This window comes from Pongo pygmaeus, chromosome 4, assembly GCF_028885625.2.
Source record: "Pongo pygmaeus isolate AG05252 chromosome 4, NHGRI_mPonPyg2-v2.0_pri, whole genome shotgun sequence".
NCBI lineage: Eukaryota > Metazoa > Chordata > Mammalia > Primates > Hominidae > Pongo > Pongo pygmaeus.
Window position 1 is genome coordinate 74603698 of NC_072377.2, and position 16658 is coordinate 74620355.

A 16658-nucleotide genomic window follows, 5' to 3' on the forward strand; every position below is an offset into this window, starting at 1 on the left:
TCTATTAGGTCCATGTGGTCTGTATTGTGGATTAAGTCCAATGTGTCTTTGTTGATTTTCTGCATTGATCTGTCCAATGGTGAAAGTGGGGTGTTGAAGCCTCCAGCTATTATTGTATGGGGTCTGCCTCTCTCTTTAGTGCTAAAAATATTTTATATATCTGAGTGCTCCATTGTTGGGTGCATATATATTTTCAATTTTTATATCCTCTTACTGAATTGACGCCTTTATCATTATGTAGTGACTTTGTCTCATTTTACAGTTTTTGCTTGAAATCTATTTTATTTGATATAACTACTCCTGTTCTTTTTTGGTTTCCATTGGCAGTGAATATCTTTTTTCCATGTCCTTCAGTCTGTCTGTGTCTTTATAGTTAAAGTGTGCTTCTTGTAGGCAACAGATCATTGGGGCTTCTTTTTTTTTTATCCATTCAGTCACTCTCTGTCTTATGATTGAAGCATTTAGCCTATTTATATTCAGTGATATTATTGATAAATAAGAACTTTTATTTCTGCCATTTTCTTTCTTGTTTTGTAGTTGTTTGTGGTCTTTCCTTCCTTCTGTCCTTCCTTCCTGTCTTCCTTGTAGTAAAGGTGATTTTCTCTGGTGGTATATTTTAATTTCTTAATTTTTATTTTTTTGTGTATCTATTGTATGTTTTTAGATTCGAGGTTACATGAGGCTTGCAAATAATATAACCCATTATTTTAAACTGATGACAACACTGATTACATAAACCAACAAGCAAAAAGAAAACTAATAAAACTCTACGTTTTAACTTCATCTCCCCACTTTGTTGTACTATGTCTTGAAAAATTGTTATTGTTTTTGATTGGTTCATTTTTTATCTTTCTGCTGGATATGAGTAGTTTACATACCACAATTACAGTGTTATAATATTATGTGTTTTTCTGTGTACTTACTATTACCAGTGAGTTTTGTACCTTCAGATGATTTCATATTGCTCATTAACGTCTTTCTGATTGAGGAACTCCCTTTAGCATTTCTTGTAGGACAGGCCTGGTGTTTATAAAATCTCTCAGCTTTTGTTTGTCTGGGAAAGTCTTTATTTCTCCTTCCTGTTTGAAGGATATTTTTGCTGAATATACTATTCTAGGTTAAAAGTTATTTTCCTTCAGCACTTTATCATGCCAGTCTCTCCTGTCCTATAAAGTTTCTACTGAAAAGTCTGCTGCCAGACATATTGGGGGCTCCATTATATGTTGCTGGTTTCTTTTTTCTTCTTGCTGCTTTTAGGATCCTTTCTTTTTCTTTTCTTTTTTTTTTTTTTTTGAGACAGAGTTTCATTCTTGTTTCCCAGGCTGGAGTGTGGAGTGCAATGGCATGACCTTGGCTCACCGCAACCTCCTCCTCCCGGGTTCAAGCGATTCTCCTGCCTCAGCCTTCCCAAGTAGCTGGGATTACAGTCATGTGCCACCACGCCCAGCTAATTTTGTATTTTTAGTAGAGACGGGGTTTCTCCATGTTGGTCAGGCTGGTCTCGAATTCCCTACCTCAGGTGACCCACCATCCTCAGCCTCCCAAAGTGCTGGAATTACAGGTGTGAGCCACCGTGCCTGGCCTAGGATCCTTTCTTATTCCTTGACTTTGAGAGTTTGATTATTAAATGTGTTGAGGTAGTCTTCTTTGAGTTAAACCTGCTTGGTATTCTATAACCTTCTTTTCTTTTTTTTTTTTTTGGAGACAGAGTCTTGTTTTTCTTGCCCAGGCTGCAGTGCAGTGGCACAGTCTTGGCTCACTGCAACCTCTGCCTCCTGGGTTCAAGTGATTCTCCTGCCTTAGCCTCCTGAGTAGCTGGGATAACCAGCGTGAGCCACCGTCCCCAGGCCAGTGTTCCATAACTTTCTTGTACTTGAATTATTGGTACCTATTTCTGCGTTTGGCAAGTTTCCTGTTATCCCTTTGAATTAACTTTCTTCTTTGCCTCTCTCTCTCTACCTCCTTTTTAAGGCCAAAAACACTTAGATTTGCCCTTTTGAGCCTGTCTTCTAGATCTTGTAGGCATGTCTCATTTCTTTTTTATTTTTTTTCTTTTGTCTCCTCTGTTTTCAAATAGCCTGTCTTCAAGCTCATTAATTCTGCCTTCTGCTTTATCAATTCTGCTATTAAAAGGCTGATGCGGCTGGACACAGTGGCTTATGCCTGTAATCCCAGCACTTTGGGAGGCCGAGGTGGGTGGATCACTTGAGCTCAGGAGTTTGAGACCAGCCTGGGCGACATGGTGAAACCCCATGTCTACAGAATATAGAAAAATTAGCTTGACATGGTGGTTTGCGCCTGTGGTCCCAGCTTCTTGGGGGGTCTGAGTGGAGAGGATGGCTTTAGTCTGGGAGGCGGAGGTTGCAGTGAGCCGAGATTGCACCACTGCACTCCAGCTTGGGTGACAGAGTGACAGAGCAAGACTCTGTTTCAAAAAAGGAAAAAAAAAGGGTTGGGCATGGTGGCTGACACCAGTAATCCCAGCACTTTGGGAGGCCACGGCGGGTGGATCATTTAGGTCAGGAGTTCGAGACCAGACTGACCAACATGGTGAAGCCTCGTCTCTACTAAAAATACAAAATTAGCTGGGCATGGTGGTGCATGCCTATAATTCCAGCTACCTGGGAGGCTGAGGCAGAAGAATTGCTTGAACCCAGGAGGCAGAGGTTGCAGTGAGCTGAGATTGTGCCATTGCACTCCAGCCTGGGCAACAAGAGCAAAACTCCGTCTCCAAAAAACAAAGACTGATGCATTCTTGAGTATGTCACTTGCATCTTTCCACTCCAGAATTTCTGGTTAATTCTTTTTAATTCTTTCAAGTATTCGTTGAATTTACCTGATAGGATTCTGAATTCCTTCTCTGTGTTATCTTGAATTTCTTTGAGTTTTCTGAAAACAGCTATTTCGAATTCTCTGACTAAAAGGTCACATATCTTTCGCTGCAGGATTGACCCCTAGTGCCTAATTTAGTTCATTTGGTGAGGGTATGTTTTCCTGGATGGCCTTAATGCTTGTGAGTGTTCACTGCCATCTGTACGTTGAAGAGTCAGGTATTTATTGTAGTCTTCACAGTCTGGACTTGTTTATACTATTCTTATTGGAAGGTATTCCAAGTATTCAAAGGGAATAGAGTGTTGCAATCTATGTCTTTGGTCACTGTAATCGTATCTGCATTAGGGGGTACCCCGAACCCAGTAATGCTGTAGTTCTTCTAGACTTATAGAGGTACCATCTTGGTGGTCTTGGATAAGGTCCAGAATTCTCTGTATTACCAGACTCTGTATTACCATTCTTTCTTCCCCTTTCCTCAGGCAGAGGAGTTGCTCCTATGTCCACCAGCACCACAGGCCCATGGGGAGGGGAGTATTGCCAGGGTACCACCAGTGTTCACTTAAGGCCCAGGGCTCCTCAGTCAGCTTATGCTGGATGCTGCCAGGCCTGGGACTCACCTTCAGGGTAGTGGGTTCCCCTCTGTTCCAGGGGTAGGTCCAGAAATGCCATCCAAGAGCCAAGGCCTGGATTCATAGACCCTAGTAGCCCACCTGGTGCTCTTCCCCAGGGCAACCAAGCTGGTCCCTAAGCTGCAAGACAGAATCCCCTTTACCTCTTCCCTCTCATTTTCTCAAACAGGAGTCTCTCCTGGTAGCCACTATAGCTGTGAATGTGCTGTGTCATACCTGAAGCCAATATGTCTCAGAGATTAACCTGAGGCTTATGGTGAGGCCCTGGTTACCACTGCTGATTATTCAGGGCCCAGGGGCTCTATAGTGAGCAAATCATGAATCCTAAATGGCCTACTTTAAGAAATTCTGTGGTTTTTGTTTGTTTGTTAGAAGTAGGATCGCCTGTTCTGTTGCCCAGGCTGGAGTGCAGTGGTGCAATCATAGCTCACTGCAGCCTCGAACTCCTGGGCTCAAGCAATCCTCCCACTTCAGCCTCCCAAGTAGATGGAACTACAGGCACGTGCAACCATGCCCCAGTAACTTTTTTTTTTTTTTTTTTTGTGAGACAGAGTCTCGCTCTGTCACCCAGGCTGGAGTGCAGTGGCACGATCTCAGCTCACTGCAAGCTCCGCCTCCTGGGATCAAGCGATTCTTCTGCCTCAGCCTCCCAAGTAGCTGGGACTACAGGCGTGTGCCACCATGCCTGGCTAATTTCTGTATTTTTTAAATAGAGACGGAGTTTCACTATATTGTCCATGCTGGTCTTGAACTCCTGACCTCGTGATCCACCTGCCTCGGCCTCCCAAAGTGCTGGGATTACAGGCATGAGCTGCTGCACCCAGCCAGTGCCCCAGTAACTTTTTACATTTTTTGTAGAGACGGGGTCTTGCTGTGTTGCCTAGACTGATCTTTAACTCCTGTACTCAAGCGATCCTCCTACCCAGGCCTCCCAAAATACTGGGATTACAGGCATGAGCCACTTGTGTTTTTGTTTGTTTGTTTGAGACAGTCTCTCTCCGTTGCCTAGGCTGGAGTACAGCAGTGTGATCATGGCTCACTGTAGCCTGGGCTCAAGCAATCCTCCTGCTTCAGCCTCCTGAGTACTTGGGACTGTAGGCACGTGCCACCACTCCTGGCTAATTTTAAAAAATGTTTAGTAGACACAAGGTCTTGCTATGTTGCCCAGGCTGGTCTTAAACTCCTGGGATCAAGCGATCCTCCCACCTTGGCCTGTCAAAGTGTTGGAATTTACAAGTGTGAGCCACCACGCCCCGCCAGTCTTTTCTTGATTACTGACAGTTTTCTAAAAAAAACAGTGAGAGAATGTTCTTTACCCAGGTAATTTATTTTGTGTAAGACTAAACCTGTTAATGTAATTTGTTATGTTTATTCAGAGTAACAACATTTTAACCATCACAATTTGTAATTTTGCTTTTTGAAAAATGTGGTGTCTAAGAGCATATTATTGGGCTTATTACCAGCTATACAGCATGTTATTTTCTGTATCTTTCCTCTCAAGTAGGCTAATTTGAAGTTACATATTTATTTTTAATCAGGATACCCTTAGTTATTTGATCCACATTGAACCTTGAAAAGGTAAAATAGATTTTTCTTAATTTTATTATTTGAATGTGTAGTTCAGAAACTTAAGGGACAAGGGTAGGTATTTGATTCTCTCTTATATTGTTAATTGTATCTTTCTGATCATGATTCCTACTCTCTTTTTGCCTAGTAGGTACATATCGGTTGCTAATTGTTTTTTTTTCTGTGGCGAAGTATTTGAAATATTTACACATTATTCATTGATTCTAAATATTTTAACACATTTTAAATATATTTGGGTTTTTTTCCCTTTCTATCAGATCAAACTTGGACATAGATCAGAAGCTAAAGATGGTAAGTATTTCATGTAATATGTAATCTGACAGATAGGAAAAGTTTTCTCCTTTTTTTTTAAAAAAAAAAAAAAAAAAAAAAAAGACAGGGTCTTGCTCTGTCACCCAGGCTGGAGTACACAGACACAATCGTAGCTCACTGCAGCCTCAAACTTCTGTACTCAAGCAGTTCTCCCACCTCAGCCTCTTGAGTAGCTAGGGCTGTAAACATGTGCCACCACTTGTGGTTAATGTTTTATTTTTTGTAGAGACGAGGTCTGGCTGTGTTGCTTAGGCTTCTCTCAAACTCCTGGCCTCAAGCTATCCTCCCAACTCGGCCTCCCAAAGTGCCTGGGATTACAGGCTTGAGCCACCATGCCCAGCATAAAGTTTTCATTCTCACTGAAGAAACGAGCAAAGTATGAATTAATAAGAGTTAGTAATGGTTCTGGATAGAGGTACTGCAGGGTCCCCAAAGAGTAAAGATAGACTCAGCATAGAGAAGGAGTATTTGGTGATTTTTACCTACCGGATATTCAGAGAAACATTCCAGATCACCCACATAAATGGAAGGCAGCAAGCTTAATTAGTTTGTCTTTCTGTCTTCGTTACTGTTTTAGGTGTTACAAGCCATTGTTTTTTCTGTTTCTGAGTTTCTAATTACTTTGAAAATTCAGGATACATTTTCATGAAAGTACATAAAGCTTACTATGGAATAGATACATGAGGAAAAGATTTCATTAAACTTTCTTCCAAAGTCTTATTTATTAGGAGTCATCATAAAATAGCTCTTACAAAAGAGACCCATTGTCTGTGTAAATGCCAATACTATATCTTATTTTTATTTTGTTTATTTTTTTTGAGACAGAGTCATGCTCTGTTGCCCAGGCTGGAGTGCAGTATCGCGATCTCGGCTCACTGTAACCTCCACCTCCCAGGTTCAAGCGATTCTCCTGCCTCAGCTTCCTGAGTAGCTAGGATTACAGGTGCACACCACCATGCCCAGCCAATTTTTTGTATTTTTAGTAGAGATGGGGTTTTGCCATGTTGGCCAGGCTGGTCTCGATCTCCTGGCCTCAAGTGATCTGCCCACCTAGGCCTCCCAAAGTGCTGGAATTACGAGCCACCGTGCCCGGCCTGTATCTAATTTTTAATTTTGAAATCTGTCATTTGTATTGGAAAATATACTATCTTATCACTAGTTTGCTTTTAGCACAAACAATATGCCACTAATATTTGTAGGGCAAGAGTAGGGAAGCTTATCACCTATATGCTGCACACTTATATATGTTGTTAGTCTAGTAGTGGTGTTCAGATCCTGATATAGATAAAGTGAAATTTTTTTCACCATTTGTCATAGTCTTTGTTAAGCTATTTTAAAAGTAAAGCAATATAGGCCTGGTGCCATGGCTTACACCTGTAATCTCAGCACTTTGGGAGGGTGAGGTGGGTAGATCGCCTGAGCTCAGGAGTTCAAGACCAGCCTGGCCAATATGGCAAAACCCCGTCTCTAACAAAAATACAAAAAATTAGCCAGGCGTGGAGGCGCACGCCTGTGGTCCCAGCTACTCGGGAGGCTAAGGTGGGAAAATTACTTGAGTCTGGGAGGTGGAGGCTGCAGTGAGCCGAGATCATGCCACTGCACTCCAACCTGGCTGACAGGGTGAAACCCCATCTCAGAAAAAATAAATAAATAAAAATAAAGCAATGTAAAAGAACAACAGATTTGACATAAAAAGTGTCAAAGTAGCCCTTATTTTTGTGTGTAGTGTTCACTATTTTCTGAGATTACTAACCTTTCTTTAAAAATATGTGTTTGGGCTGGGTGCGGTGGCTCACGCCTGTAATCCCAGCACTTTAGGAGGCCAAAGCGGGTGGATCACGAGGTCAGGAGTTCGAGACCAGCCTGACCAACATGGTGAAACCCCGTCTTTACTAAAAATACAAAAATTAGCCAGGCGTGGTGGCGCGTGCCTGTAATCCCTGCTACTCTGGAGGCTGAGGCAGGAGAATTGCTTGAACCTGGGAGGTGGAGGTTGCAGTGAGCCGAGATCACGCCACTACACTCTAGCCTGGGCGACAGAGCGCGAGACTCCATCTCAAAAAAAAAAAAAAGAAGTGTTTGTAAGGTTTGAGATTTCAGAATTATTCACTTTTTGCTTTGCCTTTTTATATAGGTATAAATAGAACCGCCTTAAGAGAGATAAAATTATTACAGGAGCTAAGTCATCCAAATATAATTGGTGTGAGTATGATCAAAACTGTTACTGGGATTTGGAACTCTGCCTTTTCTTGATATAATGGATGTTGATTAAAGGCTCAGCAAGATGACTTGTTCTAGATGAGCCTTGCAGAAGCTTAAAGGAAATACATTTTCTATCCCAGTTGTTTTGGTAGGCATCGTCTTTAAAACTATACCACTGATTAAATAAATGAAATATTTGACATGTAGGCTAATTTTGTCGGAAATAATTTTGAAGTCTAGGGAGCTCTAGCATATAGTGGCTGAGGGTGTCAACCTGAATTCAAAACCTTTCTTTCTGCCTGTGTGAGACCTTGAGTGTGTTCACTCACAACTCCCCGGAGTCCCTGCCTCATAGGGTAGTTGTGAGACTAGCCAATTGAAAAGATGTAAAGTATCTGGAATATTGCCTACCATAGAAAATGTATCCATTCATTCAGTGATAGCTGCTGTTATTTAGAGGATTTCTTAAAAATCACATTTGGGACTTTTCTTTTGAATTGGAGACTGGAATGAAGTTTTCGTTAGTTAATTTCTTAATTCTAACTCCAAATATTTGGGGAAAGAGGTTGGGTATTTTTTTTAAGTAAAATTTAATATTTTTGTGCTTCAAAATACTAATTCCTTTAGTACTGTCCAAAAAAGGACAAATGTCAAATTTAATCAAATGATTTAAGCTTTATAGGGAATTACCAACAGTTTAAATGCTTTTTAAATTTTTAAAAATTGCCTCAGTTGCTATGATACTGTCAGGTATTAAATAGTGAATCACATTTTAATTTTTTAACTTTGCAGCTCCTTGATGCTTTTGGACATAAATCTAATATTAGCCTTGTCTTTGATTTTATGGAAACTGATCTAGAGGTAAGACTAAGATTCCTGGAGAAATTCCTTTGTCCCAGTTTATCAAACAAGAACCTAAATATTTGTTTTCTACCTAAGAAGATACTGTAGTAAAAGAAAAAAAGCTTAATTTTGTTGAAATTTGGATGTACTCTGAGTCAAAAGGATCTCTTGAGTTATTTTCTTCTAATCATTTAGTGATATTCCCAGTGTTACACACAAAGATTTGGATTTCATTGGCATTGCTGCCTTCTAAGTTCCCATAGCTAGTTGACGTCATTTTTGGAGAAATGAGCATTAGACCTATAAGATTTTTTTGCTTTTCTTTTCTTTTTTTTTTTTTTTGAGATGGAGTCTCACTCTGTTCACCCAGCCTGGAGTGCAATGACGTGATCTCGGCTCTCTGCAGCCTTCACCTCCTGGGTTCCAGTGATTTGCTCACTTCAGCCTCCCAAGTAGCTGGGATTACAGGTGCCACTATGCCCGGCTAACTTTTATATTTTAAGTAGAGACGGTGTCACCATGTTGGCCAGGCTGGTCTTGAACTCCTGACCTCAAGTGATCTGCCCGCCTCAGCCTCCCAAAGTGCTAGGATTACAGGTGTGAGTCACCATGCCCAGCAACCTATAAGAATTTAAAATTTATTTCTGGCCAGTGCAGTGACTTACGCCTGTAATCTCAGCACTTTGAGAGGCCAAGGCAAGAGGATTGCTTAAGCCCAGGAGTTCAAGACCAGCCTGGACCACATAGTGAGATCCTGTCTCTACTTTAAAAATTATATTAAAAAATAAAGAAACTTATTTCCATATAATCAGAGTAATGTCATTCTTCTGAAAGCCAAGTTTTGTTTGTTTGTTTGTTTTTGTTTTGTTTTTTTGAGACAGAGTCTTGCTTTGTTACCTGTGCTGGAGTACAGTGGCACGATCTCAACTCACTGCAACCTCTGCCTCCCAGGTTCAAGTGATTCTCGTGCCTCAGCCTCCTGAGTAGCTGGGATTACAGGCACCCATCACCATGTCTGGCTAAAATAGAGAGACGGGGTTTCACTATGTTGGACGGGATGGTTTCAAACTCTTGACCTCTGGCGATCCGCCTGCCTGAGCCTCCCAAAGTGCTGGGATTATAAGCGTGAGCCCCCGTGCCCGGCCTCTTTCTTTTGGATAAATACCTAGCAGTGGTATTGCTAGATCACAAGATTATTGATTAGTGGTATCGATCACAATATTAGTGATGCTGTTATAGATCACAATACTAATGGTATTGATGCTGGAGGGACCTATCACAATAGGCTATGGACTCACCACTAGGCTATGGATTGCACCACTGCACTCCATCCTGGGTGACAAGAGTGAGACTCCCATCTCGAAAAAAGAAAAAAAAAGAAACAAAAATGTATGCCAGAATTCAGTTGGTACACAGATGTTTGGCTTTATTAATAATTGTCAAAACTGGAACAATCCAAACATCCCTCATTCTAACTGTACAAACAAACTGAAATACTACTCAGGAATAGAAACACACTATTGATAAATGCAACAACATAGATGAATCTGAAATGCATTATACTAAGTGAAAGAAGCCAGGCTAAAAAAACTATGTATTGAATCATTTCATTTATATGATATTCTGGAAAAGGCAAAACGAAAGGAACCAGAAACCAGATCAGCGGTTATGGGGGCTTTGGGGTAAAGGAAAGGAGTAAGTACAGAGGGGCCTCAGGGAATTTTGGGAGGTTACGGAACTATGCTTTGATTATAGTGGTGGTTACATGACTGGATGCATTTGTCAAAACTCATGGAACTATACACTAGAAAGGGTATGCTTTACCTTAAATCTGATTTTAAAAAAAGGGGAACTTTTAGTTCCTAACTGATAAATCTAGAATAAACTGACATTAGGCACAGCTCATAAATAATGCCATCAAAACTCAGTCTTACACTTTAACTCAGCTCCGTTTTCTTCTCTGTTGCATTCTTCATGTGTACAGTTCTCAATATGGTGTTCCAGATGCTTCTAGGTATATGTTTGTAGAGTTTAATAATACCTGAGGAACGAAAGTGCTTTCTTTTCTTTGATTCTAGCACAAGTACTTGGCCTGATTGATTGACTTGGCTTGTATCCCTGAACCAATCACTTGGCCGGGAGACTGCAGTGTGATAATGGGGATGCCTGGGTCATGTGCCTACCTCTGGAGGCCTTAGGTTGACTCAGTCCTACCTTAACCATGTGGACTAAGCTGAGAAGAGATGGCTTCCCAAAGGAACACTAACTGCTATTGTCAGAAGACGCAAGCAGAAACAACAGGTGTTTGCTACTTTCATGCGAAAGCAGTAGAGGACAAAGCACTGCTTTCTTTTCAAACCAGAAATGCTCTCCCTACCCATCTAACTCTGGAGATTCTGACAGGGCTTCCTGAGGAAACTTAGATAACCTCTCTTGAGAGTCTCCTGTATTGATACTTACATTTTAAGTCTGTAAATTGTTTTATGTGGTAGAGTTTATTTGAAATAATAAAGGGTACCTGTATATTGTATACTTGCTTTACAGGTTATAATAAAGGATAATAGTCTTGTGCTGACACCATCACATATCAAAGCCTACATGTTGATGACTCTTCAAGGATTAGAATATTTACATCAACATTGGATCCTACATAGGGTAAGGTTTTTAATACTGCTTCTTTATATTAGTCAAGTTTTATATAGCCAATTTGGTACATAATGGTCTGAATATGTAAATTGTTTAACAATGAATTTATAGCTGACCGTTTTATCCCATCTTTTTCCTATATATTGTTCCCTTCACCTGTTCCAGCAGTTGGTGCTGTGAGGACTCCATATTACTTTGTGAATTTAGAACTGGAAGAGATCCAGTCCCTCAATTTTTTTTTTTTTTTTTTTTTTTTGAGATGGAGTCTTGCTCTGTCACCCAGGCTGGAGTGCAGTGGCGCGATCTCTCGCTCACTGCAAGCTCCATCTCCTAGTTTCACGCCATTCTCCTGCCTCAGCCTCCCGAGTAGCTGGGACCACAGGTGCCCGCCACTACGCCCAGCTAATTTTTTGTATTTTTTTTAGTAGAGACGGGGTTTCACCATGTTAGCCAGAATGGTCTCGATCTGCTGGCCTTGTGATCCGCCCATCTTGGCCTCCCAAAGTGCTGGGATTACAGGCGTGAGCCATTGCGCCCGGCCCCCTCATTTTTTAATAGATGAAGAGCTAAGTTGCTAAGTGACCTGCAATGGTTATATTTTTTTTCAAGGTTGGCTGCTGATAATGGACAGAGTATTAAAACATAGGTTTTGACCCAGGCATGGTGGCTCACTTTTGTGTTCCCAGCACTTTGGGAGGCTGAGGCAAGCAGATATCTCGAGCCCAGGAGTTCTAGACCAGCCTGGGCAATATAGTGAAAACTTGTCTCTACAAAAAATACAGAAATTAGCTGGGTGTGGTGGTGCACACCTGTAGTCCCCGCTGCTCAGGAGGCTGCGGTCAGGGGATCACCTGAGCCCAGGAGGTGGAGGTTGCAGTGAGCTGAGCTGAGACCTCACCACTGCACTCTAGTCTGGGTGACAGAGTGAAACCCTGTCTCAAAAAAATAAAAAATAAGTCTTTTGGCTTTAAGTTCAGTATTCTTTGTGCCACAATGTTGTTGTGGGGAAAAAATATAGTAATGGTCTTGGATTAACTCATACAATGCCAAAATACTAGAAAAGTAATGTTTCTTGTAGCTCTAAAATTCAAGGTACAAAATACAGTTTATGAAATAGTGGGAACATTCAGCTTTTAGAACAAAGCTGATAATTTAGCTAGGTAGGTGCTAGCTACCTAGCTTTTTAGATAAGTAGCTAAGAATATATAATTTATAACTAGTAATTCTCATATCATAAGTTTGGAATCCCTCTTAGGTTATTGCTGATGTCTTTTTAGCATAGATTTTGAAGAATGTCATCCTCATTCTTATACATTAACAAATGTATATTATGAAAGTTCATATTTATTATTAAATTAATAGTAGGAACTATTTATTTAGTGCCTACTATGAGCCAGTTATTACACTAGACTACAGAAAATATCAGATTTAATCCTCACAGAAACTCTATGAAGTATGTAAATTATGGCTTAGTGAAATTAAGTTCCTTACCAAGGTTATATATTATATTATAACTAATCCAATTTTGCTTTGATGGGATTTTATATCAGTGGAAAAAAATTGATTGTTTAGATTTCAGGTGTTACCTTGTTTTTGCTAAGTTTAAAGTTATGCCAACTAAATGTAGCACTACAGTGTTCTCCCCTACCCTGCTTATTTGTTTAAAACTTCCATCATATAGGATCTGAAACCAAACAACTTGTTGCTAGATGAAAATGGAGTTCTAAAACTGGCAGATTTTGGCCTGGCCAAATCTTTTGGGAGCCCCAATAGAGCTTATACACATCAGGTTGTAACCAGGTAAGAATCCCTTAAAGCTACATGTGCAGGAGGTTGATCAGAAATGAGCATCAACTGGCTTCTCTGAACTATCTTGGCAGAGTTAAGGAATCATTGTTGATAGATATCCTCTTAAAAAATACTGCCATTTGGCCAGGCGCGGTGACTCATGCCTGTAATCTCAGCACTTTGGGAGGCCAAGGCAGGCGGATCACGAGATCAGGAGTTTGAGACCAGCCTGGCCAACATGGTGAAACCTCGTCTCTACTAAAAATACAAAAAAATTAGCTGGGCATGGTGGTGCGCGCCTGTAATCCTAGCTCAGGAGGCTGAGGCAGGAGAATTGCTTGAATCCGAGAGGCAGAAGTTGCAGTGAGCTGAGATCACGCCACTGCACTCCAGCCTGGGTGACAGAGAAAGACTCTCTCTCAGGAAAAAAAAAAAGTACTGCCATTTTTATGTTAGGTGTACTTTACCATGATGAAAAAATACATAGTCCCTTTTCAAACAGAGTCTAACTCAATCCTAAGATATTTACCTTGTAAATGGGAACGATTTATACTTTTACATTTTAGTTAGATAATCTAGAATTTCAGTGGATATTCTTCTACCTAATCATCTGATTTATTGGTCCCATGTTTATTATGTTGGTCAGTGCTGATTCTGTGTCCTATGTAAATGAAAATTCTCTAAACAGAGCAATGTTTGATATTTGAATTTTTCATATTGGTAATTATATTTTCCATTTGTATTTTTGATGTGAAAAAACAGAAAATCACATTAAATAGGAATGATAGATTTTATAATTTTTGTCCCAGTGGCATTTTGTTAATTTCCAAGACCGTTTTAAGGATCTGCAAAGATTTTCAAATTCTGTATTTTTTCTTTTTCTTTTTTGAGACAGGATCTCGCTCTGTTGCCCAGGCTGAAGTGCGGTTGTGCAAACAGTACTCACTGCTGCCTTGACCTCCTGGGTTCAAGTGATCCTGCTACCTCACTCAGCCTTCCAAGTATCTGGGGCCACAGGCATGCCCCACCATGGCTGGCTAATTTTTTAAAGTTTTTATAGAGATGGGTTTCGCCATGTTGCCCAGGCTGGTCTCAAAGTCCTGCACTCAAGCGATCCTCCCACCTCAGCCTCCAATAGTTCTGGGATTACAGGTGTCAGACATTGTGCCTGGCCCCAAATTCTCTATTTTAAATTATTTTGCCACCTTCTTCCAAATAGATGTCACTGAGTATAAATCACCTAAGCCCTGAGTAAGAAGTAGGGGATGTGAGTAATTGTTTATGTAATTGCTAGAGCTGTTAAGCTCAACATTCAGGAACTCATAGAAACAGGGACCTGTGTACAAGAGCATTGTTAACAGAGCTTTCTTATCTACCAGTTTCTCATATTTTCTATGTCTGTAAATCAAATGCTGCTGGTAAATCAAATTAAGATGAAGACTCTGGGAATTGACAATGGGATTTAGCAGTGTGGACATGACTGATAAGCTTGATAAGAGCAGTTTTGGTGGAATGGTAAGGATGAAAGCCTGATTGAAAAGGTCTTGTGTGTGTGTGTGTGCTGTTTTGTTTTGTTTTTGAGACGGAGTCTGGCACTGTCGCCCAGGCTGGAGTGCAATGGCGCAATCTCTCCTCACTGCAACCTCTGCCTCCCGGGTTCAAGCAATTTTCCTGCCTCAGCCTCCCAAGTAGCTGGGATTACAGGCACCCGCCACCACGCCCAGCTAATTTTTTGTATTTTTAGTAGAGACGGGTTTCACTATGTTGGCCAGGCTGGTCTCAAACTCCTGACCTCATGATCTGCCCGCCTCGGCCTCCCAAAGTGCTGGGATTACAGGCGTGAGCCACCACACCTGGCCTGAAAAGGTTTTAAGAGAGGATGGAAGAAAAGGAATTGGAGACAGTAAGAATAGACAATTCTTTGAACAAAGCAGAGAATGAGGAGGCACCTATTAGGGGAGGTAAGGTCCAGAGATGTTTAAGACTGGAAAAATACTAGTATGTTTGTACATTGTTGGGAAAAGTCTAGTAGAAAACAAAAGACTGATGCTGTAGGAGAAAAAGGGAGAGAACTGCTAGAGTGTTACTTTAAAACTTCATGAAAGAGTATGGTATCTAGTCCTTAAAGTAAGGGATTGGCTTTAAAAACAGACAAGGATTGTTCATCTCTAGAGATAGAAGTGCTATGATAATTTCATGCTAAAATGATACTAATTCTTTTTATTCTTTAGGTGGTATCGGGCCCCTGAGTTACTATTTGGAGCTAGGATGTATGGTGTAGGTGTGGACATGTGGGCTGTTGGCTGTATATTAGCAGAGTTACTTCTAAGGGTAAGTCTAAATTAATGTACACACTTGAATATTGTTGTTGCAGTTATTTGTTCTTATAGTTTGTATAAGAATTCTTGTCCTAGGCCAGGCATGGTGGCTCACGCCTATAATCCCAGCACTTTGGGAGGCCGAGGCAGGTGGATCACTTGAGGTCAGGAGTTCGAAGTCAGCCTGGCCAACATGGTGAAATCCCATCTCTACTAAAAATAGAAAAATTAGCTGGGTGTGGTGGTGGGTGCCTGTAGTCCTAGCTACTCGGGAGGCTGAGACAGGAGAATCGCTTGAACCTGGGAGGCAGAGGTTGCAATGAGCCAAGATTGTGTCACTGCACTCCAGCCTGGGCAACATGGGCAACAGAGCAAGGCTCCATCTCAAAAAAAAAAGAAAAAAGAATTCTTGTCCTGCCAATGTCCTTACAACAAAAAGCCTACAAATAGTCCAATTTTTAAAAAGCCAAATGCAGCATTTTTTAATGTTAATATGAAATGAGAATATCTTCCATTTAGGACAATAAGAACTTTATTGTAGATAGTTTTATACTTCAGAACATAGAAATTCACTTGTAATATGGCAGTATCTCTATAACAACTAAATACGTTCAGATAAACTTTTGTCCTCCTGAGGGGTTTTTTGTTTGGGGCTGTTTTAAGTACGCTTTAGGAGATGTATAATACCAACCACTGCAGCTACTACTCTGTATAACTTAAACCTTGTGTGAGACCATTATTTTAGTTCTGTTGAAACAGAATAGATACAATGTTACTATAGCATTTCTGTGACTGAGACCATCATCTTACAGTAAAAAAATCCCCTGCTTCCCCTCACCAGAGAAAAAGATGCTGACTTGGAAACTTCTCTTTAGCTATGAAGTTTAGATCTCCAGAAAGACTAGCCCTTATGAATGATGAAGGTAAAGGGATACAGGGGAATCCTTCTGAAGCTAGGAGTTTTTTTCTGTCCATATTCCGACCCCTGCTCTCCCTCTCCTTAAGCCATATGTATTTAAAGAAATTCAAACCAAGATTGAATAGCTTTTTTATCTCCTTGAACACAGAAAACAACTTCTATACACCAAAGAGGAAAACATTAAACTAAAAATGTTTAGTTTAAGCATAGTGGTGGCTCACGCCTATAGTCCCAGCTACTTGGGAAGCTGAGGTGGGAGGATCACTTGTACTCAGGAGTTTGAGGCAAGCCTGGACAATATAGCAAGACCCCAATCTCTTAAAAAAAAGTAAATTCTGTGCATCATTTTGAGAAACTTACCCAATGGGCATTTGTAGAAGAAACACACACATTCAAACTTGGAAGGCAATATGGGACTCACAGTGTTAACGGGGGGTCCTGTGAATCAGCTGGCGTGATAACTCTGCTACTTACCTGAACACAGAGTATACCAGAAATTCACACTGAGAATTTATCAACCACCACAATCCATTCATGGCCAAGAAGAAAACAGAATTCCATAGCCCCTAATGTTATGACTGA

General features: G+C 40.8%; 1 protein-coding gene across 4 annotated transcripts in view; it reads left to right on the forward strand.

The window, feature by feature from the left end:
- Window positions 1-16658, forward strand: part of CDK7 (cyclin dependent kinase 7) — a 43464-nt gene that overhangs the window by 12751 nt on the left and 14055 nt on the right. For 2 of the 4 annotated variants that reach the window (XM_054489838.2, XM_063664886.1), the window contains exons 3-8: window positions 5306-5339; window positions 7495-7562; window positions 8355-8423; window positions 10950-11060; window positions 12733-12851; window positions 15071-15170. In XM_054489838.2, coding sequence (XP_054345813.1) covers window positions 5306-5339; window positions 7495-7562; window positions 8355-8423; window positions 10950-11060; window positions 12733-12851; window positions 15071-15170 — 501 coding nt within the window. The remainder of the gene's footprint in view (window positions 1-5305; window positions 5340-7494; window positions 7563-8354; window positions 8424-10949; window positions 11061-12732; window positions 12852-15070; window positions 15171-16658) is intronic. The other 2 variants (XM_054489840.2, XM_054489839.2) reach the window with 2 other exon arrangements.